Genomic DNA, 22,660 nt, shown 5'->3' with positions numbered 1-22,660 from the left:
TGTCCGGCAAGTGCGCTGATATTGCTACACCTGTACAAACTAATTCTACGCCTAATAAGTGTGTTTTTCAGTTTGCTCTGTAAGCAATTAGCGATGCCTGATGATACTCATACATAGCTTATAACTACAAGGGTGTTTATTAGTTACACCGCGACTCCACTCGCATGAACGAACGTCTAACATTTGAATTGAAATTTTTGGTATTTATTTATTAAAATCCATGGGCACACCAAGGTCTTCATTTACTTTTTATGAAAAACACTACCCCATTCCAAAATCCATAATAATATATCAACAATAGCTAATATAATAATGCGTTTAGCTGTTTGACGCAACAAAGTAACACACACAATACAAAATTTTAATGTTAAAGTATTAGTAGGATTTATATGACCGTGTGCATAGTATGTAATTGCATATTATTATGTATTTATAACAGCCGCCTTCTACTCATCCTCGCTGAACCAACCACCATCTGTTTCTTCGCTGTCGTACGTAACAGGCGTATGCTGTATACAGCTTTAATGCAGATAATCAGAGCATGCGTTGTCCTTGATGCGTGGTTCTATAAGGCCAAGTTTAGATAGAAGAAATATCGTGCAAGTTGCACTATACATTGCGGCGCGCGATTGATCACTTCGAACTAGTTCGCCTCAGTCCCGCAGTGTACTCATGCATCCGAATATACATTCATTTTCATTTATCGAGGACCATGGTGATTTATTAATACTAACATAAAATACCGGGTGTGGCCTGTAATACGAGCAAAAAATTAAAACATTGATCGTCCTCGTCAAAGTAAACAACATTAGTTCAGCGACTTTTAAAAATAATGGAATCTTTGAATTTTCCTTTTTTAGTGCCAATTAAATAATCCTATCAATGTACGCTATCCTAGAACGCAACTGACGTCGCCTGTCACGGTACAAACATCAAGCATTTTACTTTACATTGCTTCTTCGAATAAATTTAAAAGTGTAATAAAAATTGGGAACTACATTTTCTGTCACTTAAATGTAGATTTGTCACTAAACTGCGATACCCTAATTATTATATCTATCCCTAAGAAATATATTAGTCATCAAATTAATCAAATCTGTCTCTAAGTATGAGTCATCAGATTAATGTAAACCTGTATTCTAACTTATAGTTTGATCATTAAAATTCTATCAACAAAATAATAGATCTGTCACCTAATAAATAGATCAGTTCTTTAATTCGATGCTGTAAGTAAGCTTGTTATAAAACATTATACAAAAAAAAACAACTTAAACCTATACCTACAAACTAAGGCTTAATCATCTAAACTATAAACTAAGCTATACTACATTACAATAAAGTCATCCGCAGCATGCTTCGTCATAAAAACTAACTTAAAACCTTCCCTCGTGCATCGTACCCGGCTCAAACGTCCCCATAATACCAGCAGCATTCGATGCTTCTACCTGTTCTACTAAGGCAGGTCTGGTTACGTACGACGACGAGCGAAGCGAGGAGGAGTGTTAGGTAGAACGGCGACACTCAGTGCGCGAGCCGAGCGAGCGAAGCGAGCGTGCCGCGGCAGCGGTCGGCGAAGTGCCAGAACCGAACATTTTTTGCTAATGCTTGTATGATGAATATAAATGTTTGTAGAAGGTACTGAGTCTTGGATGTTTGTATGTATTTAAGTATAATATGTATGTATGTCTACCCGTTGTTTAGCACCCATAGAACAAACTTTGCTTAGTTTGGGGCTGGGTCAATTGGTGTAATTTGTGAGAAGATATTATTATTTAATTCATTATACATCATTAGCGTCAAATTTCAGTTCAATTATTTGATGATCAATATTATTTTCCAGTGATTATAATTAATTTTTAGGAAGCCATTTCTATATTGTTTGGTGATTCAGTTTTAGTGACACATCTATTATTTTGGAACCCAATATAATTATTTGATGATCAATATTATTTCCGAGTAATTTTTAAATAAGATATAGGTAACCTTTTTAATATTATTTGGTGATTCAATTTAGGTGACAGATCTACTATTTCAGGAACTAATATTATTTATTAGGTCGCCGAAAACGCATTTATTAGGTGATCAATAAAATCATACCCATAAAAATTAAAACAACTAATTATTTTTAAAAGTCGCTGAACTAATGTTGTTCAGTTTGAGGAGTATGATCTATGTTTTAATTATTTGCTCATATTACAGGCCACACCCGGTATAAAAAGTTATTACACTTATGAAGCTGTATTGAGTGCATCTGTCATATATATCATTACGTTAATTGCTTTACTTTATCTGTTCAAATGTGGATCTGCGAGTGGCGGCTTTGTTCGGCTCGCCGCGCTTCCCACATCGATCTGCGCGCGCGGCGGCTCGCGCGTCACTCGACGTCACCTGCTTTCAATATGCCGGAGATGTGTTACACTGCGAAGATTATGCAAAGTTACTCAACGAGCGATATCATAACATAATCGTTTGCCAAACGTCTATCCCTACCATTTAGCATCACCAATTAATGGCCACTAATTATGTGCAGTTGTGGAAACTCCGAAACTGTGTTAATATTCAAAAATGCAAATCGGGTGACTTATGGCTCGCCGCTAATGTATTATAACATCGCTTTCCCAACCCCCTCCCCCCCCGCGACCCCCAGACCGCCACGACCCCGCAGCACACTGACCTCGCATTACCATACAACCACAACGCAAGTCTCATTTAGCATAATACGTAATTTGGTCAAAGCTATGCCAAAGCATGCAACGCCTATATACCTACATAAACGTATCGTATTCCTTAGTTCTGAAGCCCTACAAAGTTATAAAACAGTAATGTGTTAGCGCCTCGCTAAGAGTTAATTGCGGGATGATGTCAGCCATTCAATATCGTAGGCAGGCAAGTAGTAAAACACACGATAATTACATGTTTACAATGAATAAAGATGTTTTGACTTTTGACACGGCCTTTGTCTTGCGACGGTGAAACAACTCAATAGAGCGGGCGCGGGGAAGCGGCCCCGTTACGACACAGTTGCGGGCTGGAGGTTGCAAAGCCCTTTGGCCAGTTGGCCTCTTACGCCCGTAAAAGGTCCCTAAAATTACAGCAGGGGAACTTGAACATTTTGAGTAATGAATCCCCATTTAGGAGACTATGCAAGAAATTGCATGCAGATTTCACTACATTGCGGTTTTGTTTGATCAGCTGAATTCATTGTGCCTCAATAGTCTGCGATGTAACGCAACTTGCATTGTCAGTCCTAGAAACATGCGTTGGACGACGTGGCGTGGCGTCGCTTTTTATTGGTGTGTTCCTTCCTTTAAAATGGTGTCGCCGGAAGACCAGCGCTGACTCCATCCCAGGAGCCTGCATTTATGCTGAGGCGGGACCATTTCGGACAAATGAAATAGTTTCAAATTGTAACTTACCCTTCCTTTTTTTAAATTTAATTTTTGATATTTTTGAGTCATGAATAAATGTTTTTCATTTTATTCCATTTCATTTCATTGTCTATATGGGGCTTAAGTATGCCAAATGATAGTTACTTTGCCAAATGAAACATCTGCCCATCGTAATCTGTGAAACAAAAGTCGGCGTGAAGCTAAGTTTAAGGCTGCATGAGAAAAATCGCGCAAGTTTCTGTATGTACATACCTACATTGCGAGCTCGGAGGGCGAACGACTCTCAAGTAGTCAACCAGTGCCGCAACCTATCTAAAACAACTTGCACGAGTTTTCTTACAGACTTCAAATCAATAGGCGCTCAATAATTTGCGCGTAGAGGCAGCCAGCGCGGCGCGGCGCGGTGCGCGTGCGCCGGTGCCTGCGACATCAACGCGCGCAAGACGCCGCCCGCCAAACTTAGTGCGCAGCGCACTGATGCATTTTTTTAATTTTTTAATATTATAAAATTAAAGTTGACACTGTAGAATCTTATCTCCTTATTTATTTAAGAGTCTCAAAGTACTCAAAGCTGTCTCCTTAACCTCCTTATACGACATGACGGCTACCTTCTCCTTTATTTGCTTTGTATAGTCAATCCTGGGCCTCCCTCTGTAACAGTAGAATATAAAAAATATATTAAGTAATGCAGTCTTTTCTTTCAGCTGACGCGAATTCTTTCTGTGTAGTGATTATCGTCACTATCAGCATATTCTGATGGCTCCGAGCCCGAACACCAGTTCTCGCGCTGTATCACCTTTTAATTCAAACAAATACAATTTGGAATTAGATCGCAAATAAAAAATATGTTGACGAATTATGTAGGTACCTACTATAACAATAAATTGTAATAAATGCAATGGCGACATTACATATCCGACAAGCACACTCTTTATGATACTTTTTGCGAAAGATTGTTCGTAAACATTATTTTTTTCACACCTCTCATTCAGAAAAGTAACTTTCCCCCCTGACGAGAGGGAAAGTGCAACTTTCAGTGTTTTATTGCAAATACAATTTTTTGAAGTTGATAATTCTAAAACCACGCCATTTTTTATACTAGTTGCTCTTTAATTATATTAAGAATTGTTCTTTTTTTTCAAGTTTCTTAATGCTCGGCGTGAAAAGTTGTATGAGCCACTCGGGAGCAAAATTATTTTCTTCTTGAACACTTGAATCCCTCATTACGCTCAGGATTCTATTGTTGAATCCTTCGCTATATTCTGTATTCAATATACCTAGCGCCCTCGCCGTAAATACACCATTTTGCTCCCTTGTGACACAAATAACTATTTCAAGTCGCTCCAAAATAATGATTGAAGGAACAATGAGCTGGCACCTTTCGTCTTGCTCCTGTGCTACTACACCATAAGCAGTAATATAAGTTAATTCGTTGATATGAAATTATGGACTGTGAAGTTATCGCGATTTTTGTGACATTTATTGTAAGAATGTCACTTATTTAAATTAAACGTATTAATAATAATTATATACCTAGAGCCCATTAACACGCTTACTGTGTGGTGATACGAGCCATGTGGCAATCAGTTATAGATAATTTAGGTAATAAAACATATTTGCGGCTGTATAATATTAATAACTATTGCCGCCGATCGAATTCTGGTTTCTTTCACAGTTCCATCGAGACGCGCTGATGTAACGCATAACAGGGCCCCCGCGGGGGTGCAAGATGCGGGAGGGGGGGGGGTGTGACATGGTTCACTTCAACGTTACTATTCGCGAATAACTGGTGAAGAAGTCTGTTGTAATTGATTCACGGTAACATATTATCATGTGATGTCAGCGGTTTTGAGGGGCAGCAACGCTGTTCGTTATAATATTATTAATGTCATATTCATATTGTATTATTAATTGCTATCGTAAAATACCAGCATTAAACGGCCCAATTCACGATTATATGTCAGGAATGGTCCGACTAGTTTGGAGAAGATCGTTTCAAGAGTGAATATAAGTAGGCAAGCAAGCGGTTTGCTTCATCTTTCATAACGCGAACTGCTAAGGAATGGAATTCGCTCCCGTCGTCTATACTTCCGCATAAATACAAAGGGCTCTTCATGGCTAGAGTGAATAGGCTGTTACTGAACCAGAACGAACCAGAATGTTCACGATGAAGAGCGCCCACGGCTTTCACAAACCGCTTAATCTTGATATCTTGCATTTATTCTCAGTCAATTCTTGCGATATTTTATAAGCAGGTTCGGTAATTATGTAAATTTTTTGTCAACTCTGTTTTTTGTATATTTGGCCAAGTGGCGTTATCTTTGGGTTAAAAATAAAGAGGTTTACAGCTCACAGAGTCATTACCATTAGGTACTCATAGTCGTTGTTATGTTTGAGTATCAGCAATAAAGGCTTATTATTATGCATTGGCACGTGGTGCAGCGTATTGTCGCCGCCCATTGTTGCGGTGCGGCCGCGGGTAGGGTTGCCATATCGAAAAATAAAACGTCCTGATGAAAATCCTGACATCACCCTTAAGTTACCTTAGTCCTGACATTTTTTGTACTTAACGGAGATTTAGCTTAGCGATTTTAAGCAAAGAAATTTATTTAATCTATCTTATTTTAAATTGTTTTGAAAGAAATAGTATCGGTTTGGTTGATTAGCTTACCACTTGTATTTACAATTTACTTTATTCATGAAATCTGTGTAAACTTTGTAATAAGTTTGTGACTTTGTATCTTGAAAACATATATATTTTTTTATTTAATAAGGTCATTCCTAAAAATCCGGACACTTGCCAAATCCGGCCGCAATCCTGACAATGGGTCAATAATCCTGACGTACGGCAACCCTAGCCTTGGGCGCCGCGGCCGCGTGCTCTTTGCCCTGGCTGTGGCTGTGCCCGGGCGCGCCAGCTGTCAGCGCGTGCGCCGCGTCGCCGCCCGCCACTCGTCAGTCGCTGTCAACAGCCGAACCGCATTCACTTCTATTCTATTCAACATTGATATGCACTTAGTGTTTACTTTAAGAGAATTCTGATTTTAGTTCAATAGTAGTGCGTTACAGACTTTCTATACAAAAGTTGATTTTGGTGACGTGACAGGGATCAACCGCAAACGAGTCAAGAAATGTATTTTTGCAAAGTTCGTTTTATGCTGGATGCAGGCCGCATAAAAATGTTTTATGCTCTAGTGCATAAAATAAAATGTTCGTCTAAGATGAAGCCAATCAGGTGCCAACAGCCACGAGCACCAGAGTATATGATCCATTAGGATCATAAACTTCTTGTGCTGTTTAATTTCCTCGTAATCGAAATGAAAAGCAAGAGTGTGAATCTCGTTTATAGAACTCATTTTACCCTCGACTTAACTATCAACCCTCGCCTGCGGCTCAGGCAGAAATAATTGACTCGGATAAAATGAAGCACTTTTTGACTTGTACATACTATTAAGTCCACCAAGACCAAGTTAAAACTGCGCTCAACGGTCCACTTCACGAATGTTCGAGAAGGGCGCATACAGGACAGGATTGGCGATGGATTGTAAAGCTTGCCACCACCCCTGGCGTGACGATCACGACCACTCTGCCAAGGGTGTGACAAAGAAGAAGAAGAGACTGTACTGACTGTACTGTAGCTCACTATACTATGTATGTTTTAGTATTATCTAACGCAACCAAGTCAATTAAATTATACCAGTTAAGCGTGTTCTGGTTTTGTTGTGCTACTTAGTTTTATTTCATAAACTTTTCGATTACTAATGTTGTGCTCAGCTAATTTTTTTGTTCATTAAATAAGTATTTTGTACTCAATTTTTGTTTAGAAATTGTAATTTCTCCTTTGAAAAAACTACTTTCTTGCGACAAATGGTTTTTCCGAAAGCGTTGATGAAACAAAAATACCATGTTAAAGAAGCATTTTCTGGAACCTATTGACAAAACAAACTTTGATTTTGGTCTAGATTAGATGATTATGAGCACGAAAAATTAAATACTCATACTCGAAGGCTACCCAACTAAGGAAAATCGGAGGAAAAACTCGTGTATCAGCGAAATTTGGCATAGTTGTAGGGAATGATGTTTTAAACCACATACTAAAAGTACTGATGGGTGGGAGCGGAGCTAACGGGGGGTGTAAAGGTCCCATTTTTTATTTTTTCGTAAATAACTCGTAAACGGCGGCCCACAGCAAAAAACGTTCTAATACATAAGTAATTTACATAAAATTTTCTACAAAAAAGATTCTATACATTTTTTCACTGAGATCAATATTTCACGAGATATGGCGGGAAGAAGGTGGACAATAAAAAATAAGCACATTTCTTTCGTATGGCGATGGATGGATGTTTGTTAGTCTTTCACGCAGAAACTATTTCATGCACATCTTTTATTTGGGGCTCAATGGAATACAAAATGTCCCGTGCGCTAAAGGAAAGGCCAGAGTTTACTGAGCCTATTGAAAAATTGTTGAGCCTAGGGATCTCTATTTCGAGTTGTTTGTTTACTGATGACATCACGTCCCTTCAACCGCGCGTGCGGCGCGGCGCGGCGCCAGTCCTCGCGCGGCCGCCATGTTGCCCACGCGAGCCTGGCCTGTCGTGCTCGTCGCCGCGCTCGTCGCCGTCGCCGCGCCGCGCCCGCGCCCGCGCCGCCCGCCCGCACCGGCCCGCCCAGCGACCCCACTGACGCCCCAGACACCATCGATGTAAGAGACAAACAATCCACTAACAAAGCCAATCAAATGACGAAGTCTCATAAATCTTTGAACATTCAATTACGATACTTCAGAGTTATTATTAGGTCAATGTTCCGTCCAGTTTCGGCCTCTTGATCTCTTTTAGATGCAGCTGGTAACCTCGACCTACATTGACTTGACACCGTCTAAGCTTTAACGTTTTAGCATAAATAAAAGTCTACAGTCTCAGTATTTCACTCTAATTTTTCTCAGATGATCTAGGTAGGTATGTATGTACGATATACGGTTACTTACAGACTGAAATAGGTCAAACTATACGTCAGTATAAGATATATATTATTTTGAATAACCACAGCAACCTACTGATTTGACCTATGACCTCTCAAGCAGAGAGTCGTAGATTCAGGCCTGAGTTCACACCTCTGAGTTTTTCTGTACTGGTATGCAAAATTAAAAACTCCGAGAGGAAACCTGCACAGAGATGGATTAGGTTAGTAAGCTTAGGTAATAATTAGCTTTATCCTAGTTTGTTTATTTATTAATTTATTTATATGTGGCTGTTTATCCCATTTCCTATATTTATTTTACACGTGTATAATATGTACGATAATGTGTGTGTGTGTGTGTGTGTGTGTGTGTGTGTGTGTGTGTGTGTGTGTGTGTTGTTTTTGTTGCATTTTAATTTTCTGATCTACTGTTAATGCACCACCTGCTGTAAACTAGTCCTTCCTTCTTTCTGTAAAAAGGTTGCCTGGAAGAGATCGCTCTTAAGCGATAAGGCCGCCTATTGCTTACCTTGTAATTTTCTCTATGTACCTGTTTTCTGTATCGCTTACTATTTCTGGTGTACAATAAAGCGCAATTGTATTGTATTGTAATAAAAAACTTAAGTAACAAACTTTCTTCGTAAGTCATTTTCTGTCTAAACAATATTCGAAATTCTCAAATTATGCGTAAAGCCCATTCAGCTTGCATTTGGTTATGCGTAAAAGAATTCTGCGCAATATAATTATGTGAAAACAGTTTCGGCACAAATACTATTATGCGTAAACAGATAATGCAAAATAGAATTATGACAAAAAAATAAGAGTAAACAAGGGGAACCTTTAGATAAATGTTCTTTCGTAACTGTACTTTTTGTAAATGATATTGCATTATCATCCGACCTACATATACAACCCGGAGAAGGAGATAAAATAGTTTTTAATCCCGGAAAATTGCATAGTTTTCGCGAGATAGCGATATACGAATTGTACGCGGACGGAGTAGCGGGTAAAGGCTAGTAACAAATAAATTCAGTTGTTACAGAACACGACTCGGTCTGCGGAGGAGGAGGTGCGGTACCCGGAGGGCTCGACGGGGCCGGAGCGGCCGGGCTGGGGCACGGGCTCGGGCCGCATCTTCAGCCAGCTGGTGGCGCCGCTGGTGCAGCTCGTGGTCAACCAGCTGCTGCAGGCCACCAACCTGGTGGCGGCGCTGGCGGGCGCCGGCGGGGCCGCGGGCCAGGCGCGCCCCAACGCCGTGCTCGAGTTCTTCTCCGCGGCGCTGGGCGCCTCCTCGGGCGGCAACCCCTTCCCCGCCCGTGCGCGCGCGCCCTTCGCTCTGTGACCGCCGTCGCCGTAAACCATAGCCGCCTACACCATTAGGGCGCTAGAAGCGTGACAAGTCTTAGGCCCTGACCACATCACCACAGAATACGTAATAGAAGTTCTGCAGCTAATTTTTACATTCCGAGTATTCGTCTGGTACAATACACAATAAGCGCGGAAATTACGCGGCTGAAATTCGGTATAATTACGCCTGAAGTGCTACGCTACGCTATTTAAATAATTAGCAAACCTTTTGCCAAAATTACGCTACGGATTTGTGTGATCGGTCACTTTCCAGTATCTAATGCCCGGACGTAATTTCGACAAAAGTGTTGTTGATACATGAGACAGCATTACATGTTTAATCACGCCGTAATAGCAAACCCTAAGCTGCTGCAGCGCTCCCGTCGTACTGCTAACACCGTATTACGAAAGTGACCCTATGCGAGAAATACCAAAATCATAGCTATACTAACTCATAACCTCCCACCTTTTTGAATAGATAATTCTCACACATGTAGTAATTATATTAATTAATTAATTATGTACAACAAATGGCGTCTCTGAGTTCCTACGGCTGTAAAACTTGTATCTACCAAGAATCCTAATCTATCATATTAAGCTATCTTTAGTTTGCTGACACCGTAACGTACCGTAGCTACAGCCGAGGGACGAAGACGCCGCGCTACCATTAGGATCCTACACTAAGTAAGGGTACATATAAGTAAAGGTACATTAGTTGTAATTGTTCCAAAGAACTGGGTCGCCATAAAACCACAGTGCCGAGTTTATACATGGTTTATTACTTAACTTTGAAAAAGTATCATAAATTTTGCACGGTGGTTAGGTACCTACTCTGATCAGAACGTGCTTTGGAACTTAAGACTAATCACGGGTAGCAATTAAAATACGAATTTTATTATTAGTAGTAGGTATGTGTATACACGTACAAGGTACGAAATGAACTTGAAATATTTTAGCCAGCGCAGTTCGTAAGTTCAACAGCCCACCGTAAGTATATAAGTTTTTCAAGAATATGTTCAAAGTGTGAAGTATCAAGTAACAAAGACGCGTCACTTACACAATATTAACATTCAGCCATCATTCAGCAGTTTTTTTTTTAATGTTGATTTGAGCTGCTCGGCCAAAGGATGAAATATTTCTTTTAGATAACTTGTACTGGAATACAGTAAGTTAGAATATGTTTAATTGTAATAGGGCCTAAATAAATATATGTATTAATCTATATTTATAGTTGGGTAATATATTAACGTTATTATTAAGATGTAGAAAATAGAAATATGTTTACAGAATACTAAATATAGCGCAAGACGTTTAACTTTATTTATGCGTTCTCGTAATCAATTTATTTATTTGTAATAAATAAGGTTGAAAATGTAATAAAATTATGGAATGTAATTAAATTCGTGAGAGGCAAAGTCTTTGTTTTATTGAGAAACGACGTAATTGGTATTAGAAACTAAATAAAGAAATAAAAATCCTGGGTCCATCACAATCAGTGTAGGCTTATTCTCTTTACCTTTTCATAATCAATTTGCCTATGATTTCTTTAAGATTGGTTTCTTGGAATCTTTTGTATTTTTTATTTCAATTCCAAATTTAACTTTTACGGTCATCCCGTAAAACCTAAATTGAAAATACAAACTGAAATATAGATGCACAGAAAAACCAGAAAAATAAGACCAGCACTGGGAATCGAACCCAGGTCCTCGGCATTTCGTGCCGCGTGCTATAGCGCTACACCACTGCTGGACAACGGTACAGACACGAATTTCCCCTATGCACCACATATCTCAGCTTGTATGTTTCTTATTTAGCCACTTAAGCAGTGACGCTAGCGACATCTATACCGTAGCCCTCAACCAAATTAAAAAAAATCAAATGATTTATTCAGTAAATAGGCCGCAATGGGCACTTTTACACGTCATTTATTTAAACTACCAGCGCTTTCGGAAAGACCATCATTGCCAAGAAGAATGCGCCGCAAGAAACTTGGCAGAAAGTCATTTTTTCATAAAAATATAATTACAAATAAAATACTTAAAAACTATATTATTGTATAGAAAAAAAAAATACAAAAAATAATAATAAAAGAAATACAGGGATGTATGGGGTCCCTTAGTTACAATACTAAACACTAACTATATCTAAACTATATCTAAGTTCAGTGGAAGTGTAGAATGCTTCCACCGTCATAAATTTTAAAATAATAATAACAATAATTTAGTTCTGAAATATACATTTCAGGTCAAGTAACCATTAAGCTTTTGGATTTCGAAGGTAAGTTCACGTCTGCCGCCCCCAAAGTTAGCTCACACGCACTCATGTCATGCTCTGAAAGCAGAGCGGTAACGAGGGCATGGTATTGCTTCCGTTCCCATAAGCTCTATGGGATCGTCTTGGATCGAGAAACTTTCGGCATTCCATTTGAACTAACCGCTCAGAAAGAAAGTTTCTCGATGAGGGCTACGGTATAGATGTCGCTAGCGTCACTGCTTAAGTGGCTAAATAAGAAACAAACAAGCTGAGATATGTGGTGCATAGGGGAAATTCGTGTCTGTACCGTTGTCCAGCAGTGGTGTAGCGGTATAGCACGCGGCACGGAATGCCGAGGACCTGGGTTCGATTCTCAATGCTGGTATTACTTTTCTGGTTTTTCTGTGGCTCTATATTTCAGTTTGTATTTTCAATTTATGATTTCTTTGGCAAATGTATGGGATGTCAACATGACACTAGTAAGTAGCTCAAAGGTCCACCCTGGTACGACATGGTTACAATTGGGATCACCATTTCTACCTGTCAAACGTTATAATAAGATGGCTATAGAAAGAGATAGTGAATATAAGTTCGTAGGACCATAAAGCTTTATTTACATGGTGCTGAAAATAATACAAACATCTTGCGAGTTTCGTTCCGTCGCTGGGCTGGCGGCTCTGCATTTATGAGCGATTGGTCATCGACGCCAATAATTAATCGCAACTCAAGATATTTTCTCGCAAAGTGAGTACGGTAACGACATTTACCTAACCTAGTATAAAGCGTACTGCCGTCATAACGAAAACGGGCACAACTATTTTTTTCTGTAAAATTCAATTAAATTCAGAATTAGGAAAAAAAGGCGCATCTGTCTATGGTATTGTCTCACTTTGGACTTCACACGCTGGAACAACGCCGCCAAATAGCAGACTTACTGACCCTCCACAAACTCGTGCATGGGACACTGTCTGCTCCAGCCGAGCGGTCCTCAATCACAAGTCTCAAGGTACCACGTACTCGTACCATCCCGAGATATCCCATCAACAATATTTTCGTTACAGAAAAGCACAGAACCAATCTTGGTAAATTCTGTCCCCTGAATCGTATAATGAGAACATATAATGAAATCGAAACACATATTATCACATTGATATTTGAACGATTCATATACACGTCATTGAAGCCGTGGTGGCCGAGTGGTTTGACCTATGGCCTCTCAAGCAGAAGATCGTGGGTTCAAACCCCGTTTTTTCGAAATTCATGTGCGGAATTACATTTGAAATTTACCACGAGCTTTACGGTGAAGGAAAACGTCGTGAGGAAACCTGCACAAACCTGCGAAGCAATTCAATGGTGTGTGTGAGGTTCCCAATCCGCACTGGGCCCGCGTGGGAACTACTGCCCAAGCCCTCTCATTCTGAGGGGAGGCCTGTGCCCTGCAGTGGGACGCATATAGGCTGGAATGATGATGTGTTTTTTTTTTTCGACTGGATGTCAAACGAGCAAATGGGTCTCCTGATGATGATGATGATGATGATATACACGTCATTCAGACAAAAATTGTTGAATCATTTCAAAGACGACAATAACTAGCACTTGTTATGAGCAGGTACTTGAAAGTGCTTTACTATTTTTATGATGAACCCCTGGCATGTGCACACCCATATAGTTATTTTGGCATTTTTAGTACCATCTAGCTTTTTAATACCATCATCCTTTGCATTCTACGAGTATCCAAAAGGCACCATAAATAAGCCAAAAGCTGGCCTAGTGTTTGTTAAAGCTTATGGGAACGTGCATGTAATATTTACGGTAGAACCACCCGCTTCATATAATCCCTGCACATTACGCCATTTTACACCGATCCCTGCACTTGAGACACGTTTCCTTGCATCCGCCTTCCTGCTTACACCTGCAATCTGGGCTGGTATGTAAACCAGCCTGGCGCTAGTACGGATGTACTGTGTTTCCAACTCGTTCATGAATGCGGGAAAAAAATGAAGAACAATAAAGACACTCATTTAGTCTAAAAAGCGTGGGTACCGCCAACAGTCCGAATGGTGCTTTAGGTCCGTGGATAGTGGCAGTGACTTACCAACAGGTTACTGTCATGCCTGTTTGTCGGCTTTAGTATTTAAAAAACAATTGCTGTATTGTCTCGGGGCGACCTCGTGCGTGCGTCGTCGCGGGCGCAGGTGACGGCACCTTTGGCCCGCCCCCACCGCGCTGAGAGGCGCATATCAGCCCCCGGCGGCAGCCTCGGCACCGCCATGTCGCCCGCTCCGCTGCGCCCCACGCTCGTCCTCGCGCTGCTGGTCGCCGTCGCCGCCGCCGCCGCCGCGCAGCAGCTGCCAGCTCGCGCCCGACCCACGCTCGGGACCCACGCTGTAAGAACTGCACTGACTACAGTTACTTGGAAACTTTCATAAAGAACTACCTTGTGCCTTTTCGAATTCTAAATTACTGTTGAAGTATTCGAATCGAGAATGAACGATCACATCGATTTAATTGATCGCTGATCAAAAATATACGTCTCAGTATCCAACTATCAATCAGTTTCTACTTGACGATGGTTTAGTTTGACCCTTGACATAGGTACTGAATTTCGATATGTTTGCTACGAGATATTAACCACTCTTAGTGACTTCATGATTTACCCGTTGGAACTGTGATGCCCCACGATTAAAATCAGATCTTCAAGTTCAGCAACGTAGTTGTCATCTTGAGCGGTTCCGACCGTTGCTGTCGAGTGCTGTCTCATAAAGTAACCCGTCCGTCACGTTTAACAGAAGGCGGAGGTCGCAGACGGGGGCCCGGGGCGGCCCCCCCGCCAGGCGTATGACTCGGAGGACGGGTCAGGCTCGGTTCGCTTCGTGCGGCTGGTGACGGGTCCGACGCTGCGGCTGCTGAGCACGCAGCTGTGGGCCAGCTCGGCGGTGCTGCGCCAGCTGGCGGCGCTGGTGGGCGCCGGGTCGGTGGCGCCGCTGTACGAGGCCGCCGTCGCCGCCTCCGGCAGCATGGCCGACCCCACTGCATTCGGCCCCGCCACCTCCGGGGAGGACGTCGCGGACCTTGTGCTGTGACGCTGGCTGACGGCAGGTTCTCCGTCGGTCTCCTATCTCCTATTTTTTACTTAATATTAGTAGGTGTATCTAGACTGACATACATGTTTTCAGGCCTAATGGAGTTGTGAAAATGAAATGACCCGTTTTAGTACTAGATATACCAGAAAATAAAACCGGCCAAGTAGGGATTCCGTAAAATTGCAAATGTTAGGATCTAGTAAAAACGCTTCTTGTATTGCCTTTACTTAATTTGTAGGTAACTATTTGTTGTTATGATGTTTACAGTAATATACAGGTAAACGGACAGGCGGAACGACAACGGACCTAACGCTGCGTTTCCAGCAAAGATGTGGGAGGATGCGTTAAGTAAATAAAATAAATAAATATCATGGGACACTTGACACCAATTGATCTAGTCCCAAACTAAGCAAAGCTTGTACTATGAACACTAGGCAACGGATAAACATACTTATATAGATAAATACATACTTAAATACATATTAAACATCCAAGACCCGAGAACAAACATTCGTATTATTCATACAAATATCTGCACCGGCCGGGATTCGAACCCGGGACCTCAAGCTTCGTAGTCAGGTTCTCTAACCACTTAGCTATCCGGTCGTCCTCGTAGTCAGGTTCGTTGCGAGGAGTGTCTCATGAACCAATAGAAACGTTTCATTTACCTATCCTCGCTCCACTGAGTTGTTTCCACTAGAGCTGTGCTGAGCGAGGATAGATAAATAAACGTTACTATTGTCTCCGTAAACACATTCCACGCAACCCATGCAACGCTTCCTCGCACATCAACGGGGTTTAGGTGATATTCATTTGGTACGACACTTAACTGAGACTGAGGGGCCTCTTTGCAGATTGGGTCGACTTGGCGTTAAGATTGTTTCGGTGTAGCCGAGCATTGTCCCTGAGTGCGGGGCATCCGCGCAGCGCTCTTGGCTGACGGATCGTATTTCTCGCGCCTCATCTTAACATCAAACGGACAGTCAAGTCAAGAGCGTTCGCGGCTGCTACTAAAATACAATATTTATAACTTTCATTTAATGTGAGTACACAGTACCGTGGCCAAGTATCCAGAGTTACCTAGTAAGTTTTTATTCCAACGCCAGATTATAATGTGAAAGAGACAAATTCATAATTAGTATTTTAACAGGCTACAGACAGACAGACAGATAGGCGATCCTTTGGGCATCATGTATCGGCCAGCCAGCTACATCCTTAGTGTCTGTTAAGTGCGAGAGTTTAATTAGGAAAGTTTGTTAAATTTTAGCCTTTTTCTATAAAAATAAAAATATGAAAGTCAACAATAAACATATGAAAATCAACAATTGCCTCGTTTTGATGACATAGCCCAACCAACCCTTCCTCGTCCCTACTTCAGAGCTCAGGATCCAATTCGCCACTAGCAGAACTCGCATGCCACACAAGTTTCTTGACCATAGGTGTCATCATCATCATACCAGCCATAGGATGTTCACTGTTGGGAAAAATCCTCCCCCATAGACCCTTGGTATAGCCAATAAATATAATAATAAACTTTTGATTTGAATTTGTTTTCGTGCGTATATACACTATTACGAAGAAAATTATTATTGAACAGGGCAAGTTAAATAAAAGCTAGTAAAAACAATAGACGCGTAACCGAGCGGCAAAAACCATCTTTCGCACACGAGACAGGGGGCTGTTGAAAGATGTTAGAGGTTTGAGAATTATAATGAACTTTTAGTTTGAATTAATACTGAAAATTCATTTTTGGCCCATCCCTCCATCATTTATATTGTTTAAATAAAATAAATAAAAATAAAACTTATTTATTTTCAGACGTTTAACGTCGACACGAGTAGTTCACAGCAACCATTCCATTTGTTTATTTATTGTTAAGTCATGTTCATTACAAAAGGTGTCCAAGACGCCCTGTAAGGGCCTACAACAACAGTTTATAAGTACCTAACAACATAACACGCAACGATGGTGAAAAACACACAACAATCAGACAATTATGAGGTTTATCTTTCACAAAAAACAACAAATAAGTAGGTAAATAAGATGGATATGGAGCGTCGAAACAAAAAAAGTAAAATTTGTAAAACTTGAGTACATACATATTTCAAAATAGGGCCCTGTCGCAACGCTGAGATAAATATTTATTAAACTGAGAACAATTGACTGACTGACTGACACATCAACACCCAGCCAAAACCCTTGGCCATAGAAAATGAGAACAGATTCTCTTTACGATGTTTTCCACCAATAATGTGCGAGGACGTGTTGCGATGCGAGGGATGTGTTTTTCATTAACCAATAGAAACGCTTCATTTACACATCCTCGCACAGCACATCTCTGGTGGAAACAGCTGAGCGCAGCGAGGCGAAATAAATGAAGATATTCCTCGCAACACACATCCTCACACATCGCTGGTGGAAACGGTGCTTTAACATAAGAAATTAAAACTGGTTTCTAGGCTGTAAAAGAGGATATTATAGGGCCATTTTATACGGAATACAAACGGCGGACGGGGTTCGGATACAATTAGAAAACAATATTTTTGCAGTTATATTAAAAATAAGAATGATTTTGTCCATTTAGTCCAATATTAAACTCGCAGCTTAAAAATTAAGACCCACAAAGCACAGCTGCAGTTCCAATGGCACGCCAGTTGTCATATAATGGGCGGCGGAGATCGCTGAAAGTCCTGTAAACCGTATACCCAATTAATCGGTTTTCATATTAAATAGGGTTTTCTAAATAGGGGGTGTCCTCGTAAGTATTGCAAAGTGATTCAAAATTAAAGAGCTGCATGGTAAGGAAAAACATTTTGAAGTTTCAATGTCTAAGAAAAGGGAAAGGAGTATTGTGAACTTCTTGATGGAATACTAAACGTAGTAATTGGACTTAGGATAGCAAAAAAAAAAAAAAAAAAAATTGAACCGACTACAAAAAACTATGAAAATATTTTTCTACCAGTCTGAAGTCGGTGCCTCAGCACGAGCCAGCAGGAGTGGACCTATAGTCGTCTACCTCACCTACGCACTACATATTGGGCTTCAATCACTGGCTGGTAGAAAATTATTTTCATTGGTTTTTTTGTAGTCGGTTAAATTTTTTGTTATAATTTTTTTTTCGCCCTTTTTAGTGTAAATAATCTAAGATATAATAGTTTAATGTCAACTGCTCGTCACCTTTTACAAAAGATTGCTTTTTCTGGTGCAGAAAGTTTCATTACTCAGGAGTCCTGGTGCTTCACCACCCATTCCATTTCACCACATGCATTACGAGGAGCACAAATGGTTTAGCAACTGTGTTAAAGTAATTGAAATTCAACCCATGAAATACTTGTTATTGAGTAGTAACTCAAATGTCAAATGATGATTATCAAGAGCAAATGCACGAGTAACTACTAAATATCTTATGACTAAATAAATAAATGACTTATGACTTATGACTTATCGTCACTACTTTAAAAAAAACTCGTAGCTCAAAATATATAATTTTTCCGAGTGAACTTTATAGACATTACATCAAGGTTCAATTTTGTTGACATAATTGATTTTAGATACGAGATTTTTTCAAAATAGTGACGATATATCAAAATTACCATAGGTGTCCCTATAACATTTGAAGAGTTCCCTCGATTTCCTTCGGATCCAATCATCAGATCCTGATTTGGAGCTTATGGGACCTAATTGAAAGCATTCCTAGACGAACGCAAAAAAAAAAATCAAATCAGTTCTTAAATGACAGGGTTCTGAGGTAACATACATAAAAAATACACCCGAATTGATAACCTCCTCCTTTTTGAAGTCAGTAAATAAGAAATAAAAATTTAGTCAATAAAATAAAATTCTTGAATTATCGAAGTAGGGGTGAGTGTTTGAATAAGGACAGAAATCTCAACAGAGGGACTTTAGTTATATATCTACGATATCCTACGGCAGTTTACTACATATAAATAGTATCTTTGCGTTGATGAAATCGCGGGCACAAGGTAGTCAATCTTTTCAATCAATTTTTTTATTAAAATGTAAAATAAATAGGTCTGAAGCAAAAATCGAAGTGCTTCGTCGGCAAGCGGCTTGCTCATCTCCGGAAACCTTTGAACCTTTCCACATCAGCAGGCGATGAGTTGTGAGGTGCAGGTGGCGGCACCTTTGGCCCGCGCGCGCTGACAGGCGGGCGCAGCCGGTGCCCGCGGCAGTCTCCCGCCGTCCGCCATGTCGCCCGCGCCGCTCCGACCCGCGCTCGTGCTCGTGCTCGTGCTGCTCGCCACCGCCGTCGCAGCCGCCGCTCCGCAACAACTGCCAGCCCGTACATGCCCCGACACTATAAGAACCGTACGTATGCTCGTCTATATTTCTTCTAACAATCTGTAAGCCTAGGAGATTTTTGGTATGGCTAGCGATAAATGTTATTTACCTGCTGTAAGTAAGGGCCTGGCCACATTCACGGCGCGGCGTCGTAACGTTAACAGCGCGGCGCCGCGGTGCAGCACGTTGCCTCGTCGTGACACACTATTATCAGCATTACGTGGGTTTATTTTGTTTTTGTGATACAGCGCGCGCATGCGAAGACAGCGGCCAGCGGTCGCGAGCGCGCAGGGGCAGCAGGGGCAGCAGGGGCAGCAGGGGCAGCAGGGGCAGGGGGCCGCCGCGGCGACGTGGATTTCGGGCAGCTGCTGGGCATCCTGACGGGCCCGCAGCTGCAGCTGGTAGGCCCGATGTACTTCTCGCAGACGAGCACGCTGGCGCAGCTGTCGGCGTTGATCGGCGCGGACACCGTGCTGCCGCTGTTCGAGGCCTCGGTGGGCGCGTCTTCGGGCGGCCATGACAACCCCGCCGCCGTCGGCACCAACGAATCCTCGGAGGAGGTCGCCGACCTGGTGGTGTGATGCCGGCTGTCCCGGTGCTCGCGGTCGCCGCACGATGCATATTTTACCTCCTTGTTCACTGAATATTAATATCAACTGAAACGGGCTTTATTGATTTTAACATTTTATGAGGTTTTTCGTGCCTGATTTGTTTTGGATGTGGGAGTGACATACATACATATGTTATAATAATTATATTCTCTAATGAGAAGAGGAAGGTATTAAAATTTGTCTCAGTATTAACCTTCGGCAGATGGACAACTTGCTTACGTGGGTATTGTTTAGATCCCAATAATGATAATGAAATGATAGTTTTATTGAAGTCGTAAACCCTTAGAACCAGCAGTTTAATGGAAATCATGCAATTTTACTAAATTACTGCTACATGGTCTTTATTTACGATGCATGAAGAACAGCCGCGAAAAATTTCATGTTTCTACACTACTTTTTCTACACCTAGTAGTTAAAATTTTAAGATTGTATCTCGTGGGAATATCGGGATACCAAATTACATCCAAAAGCGAGCGATCAATCATCGCAGGCGATGTACTCAGAGTGAACTGAGAATCCCGGACAGAATATACTTTCATAGAGTTCGGTGCAATACCAAACGAAAAGCTGGCGGTGGCCGTGGCCGGGTCGTTTTTTCTATGCATGAAAGTAATTTTTAGCTGTAAAAATAATAATATATATCAAGTATTCATTTTTTTTTAATAGGCACCGTACGAGGAAATTCAAATCATAAAAAAAAAATAAGAAGTAGTAAAAGGGAGTGTCCTAAAATCCTTCAAGTAGGTATTGTTTTTTGAAAATAATACTGGCCTAGTATTTTTTTTGTCAAGCGTAAGCTGTCCATAAAAACGAGGTTTTTTGTAAGCAGCAGAAGCGGATGGAATTAAATAAATATTTTTTAAGATAAAAATGCATTTTTTTTATTTATTTATTAGGACCTTCAACAACAAGTACACTTTTTCATATGTTTACAAGATACATGTACAATTTAACACTAAGTGCCTCATCAGTTACAGAAGGACACCGCATGCACTATTTTGAAACATTTGATAACAACAAGTATTTTGATAATAATAATAACAAATTAGAAAAGAAAAGAGAGAGAAAAAAAGAAAACTTAATTTTCTCTAAAATATAAACTTAATTAAAAAGTTATTTAAACTATAGTGCTATTTATTAAACACCTTTTTTATAGATAAAAAGCTGGATGAGTACAGGTGGCGAGGGGAATGTTGGTGCTTCTGGTAAACTGCGAACATACGCTTTCGCGTACAATGCAGCTTTAAATTAGTATGATGCTTACTTAAACTAAATAATTGAATACTGTTAATATTGCATGATCTAGGGGTTTTAAGAGGTACACGGAATTTAATTTTCTGTAATAAATCAGGGCAGTCCAAAGTGCTGGTCACAATTTTTTTTAAAAACACCAAATCAATCATGGCTCTTCTGTCTGCCAGTGAACCAATTTTAAAGAATCTCAGACGTGAAAGATAGCTTCTAAGTACCCTTATTTTTTTGCAACTACGTGTTAAATGTGCAACAAATCTTTTTTGGACTTTTTCAACCTATTGAAAATCTATGAAGCATATATCTAAATCTACTAAAAACTATTTAATAAAGCAAATTTTGTGTTGATATTCACAATAGTTTTCATAATATTTGGTTTAACGTGTAAATGAAGGCTCTTTTTAAAAATATAATCTATCGAGGTTTTTGTCAGCAATTCTGTTTTTGATGAAGTCAAAAACTAGCTAATAGACTGAAAATATACATATAAAAAAATTGCAGTTGTAAGTATTGTGTAAGTATATTTTAAATATTTTCTAAAATTGTAGTTTTCACTACGTACGCCGCGTACGTACTACATAAAAGTAAACGTTAAATAAATTAAAATTCAATCCAAATTATTTGATGGAATACTATTGAGCTGAATGCAAAGAACACGCCGGCTCTCACTGAGCTCGAGTACCTAAGTCTGCGTTTCCACCAAAGCTTACAATGAATATAAATAGAAACGCTTATTTACCTACCGTCGCTCCGCTCAGCTGTTTCTACTACTTGTAGAGCTGAGCTGTGTGAGGGAGGTGAATGAAGCGTTCCTATTGGTTCATGACAAACACATGCCTCGCACATCTCTGGTGAAAACGCAGCCTTATGTGGCTGCAAAACCAAATTAAATACACAGATCTTCCCCTATAAGGGAAAACAGTGAGGAAAATATAGACCAAAGATATTTGAAGGTCCTTCCAATACCCTCCCCCCACCTAAATATTGTAACTACGTGTACCAAGTAAGTATCAAAGTCTATACTCCGAAGTGCATCAAGAAGAGTACAAATCATTCATTACCATTTGATAATCATTTATTTTTATTATCAAGTGCTGAGTGGACTCCTTTTTCGCATTAGTATTTTACTTTTTATTTATTTAGCATGAACATGTCGTACCTAATTCTTACTTATGCGAAATAAAGATTTATTATTATTATTATATTAAGGAATGTCAAGGAATTATTTTATGAATAAAATTGGTTGGCCTGTATGTATTTTGTTTTACTGTGAAGTCCTGGAGGTGACTCCGCGCAGCCGCCGCCGTCGCGGTCATCGCTTCATCCTAGCACCGTGCGATACAAATAAATAAGTGCTGAAAATTATTGCGATACCGAGAACGTCAGACAATTATAAGCCCCAGCAGGGCTACTACGAAACTTGAGACTCGAAGTTCGTGTCGTGCGGTCCCTCTGACACTTA

General features: G+C 40.4%; 2 protein-coding genes across 2 annotated transcripts; both read left to right on the top strand.

The window, feature by feature from the left end:
• The first annotated feature begins 14,219 nt into the window (after positions 1-14,219).
• On the top strand, positions 14,220-15,785 carry LOC141439025 (uncharacterized). Its single transcript, XM_074103134.1, has 2 exons — positions 14,220-14,338; positions 14,741-15,785. The coding sequence occupies exons 1-2, from the start codon at positions 14,222-14,224 to the stop codon at positions 15,032-15,034; spliced, it is 411 nt and encodes a 136-aa protein (XP_073959235.1). The 5' UTR covers positions 14,220-14,221; the 3' UTR covers positions 15,035-15,785.
• Positions 15,786-19,212: 3,427 nt separating this feature from the next.
• Positions 19,213-20,820, top strand: LOC141439028 (uncharacterized). The gene is made up of 2 exons (XM_074103137.1): positions 19,213-19,363; positions 19,585-20,820. The coding sequence occupies exons 1-2, from the start codon at positions 19,244-19,246 to the stop codon at positions 19,915-19,917; spliced, it is 453 nt and encodes a 150-aa protein (XP_073959238.1). The 5' UTR covers positions 19,213-19,243; the 3' UTR covers positions 19,918-20,820.
• The last annotated feature ends 1,840 nt before the right edge of the window (positions 20,821-22,660 follow it).

Source organism: Choristoneura fumiferana, chromosome 20 (assembly GCF_025370935.1).
Source record: "Choristoneura fumiferana chromosome 20, NRCan_CFum_1, whole genome shotgun sequence".
In the NCBI taxonomy this organism is placed as follows: Eukaryota; Metazoa; Arthropoda; class Insecta; order Lepidoptera; family Tortricidae; genus Choristoneura; species Choristoneura fumiferana.
This window is presented reverse-complemented; position numbering and strand designations above follow the sequence as displayed.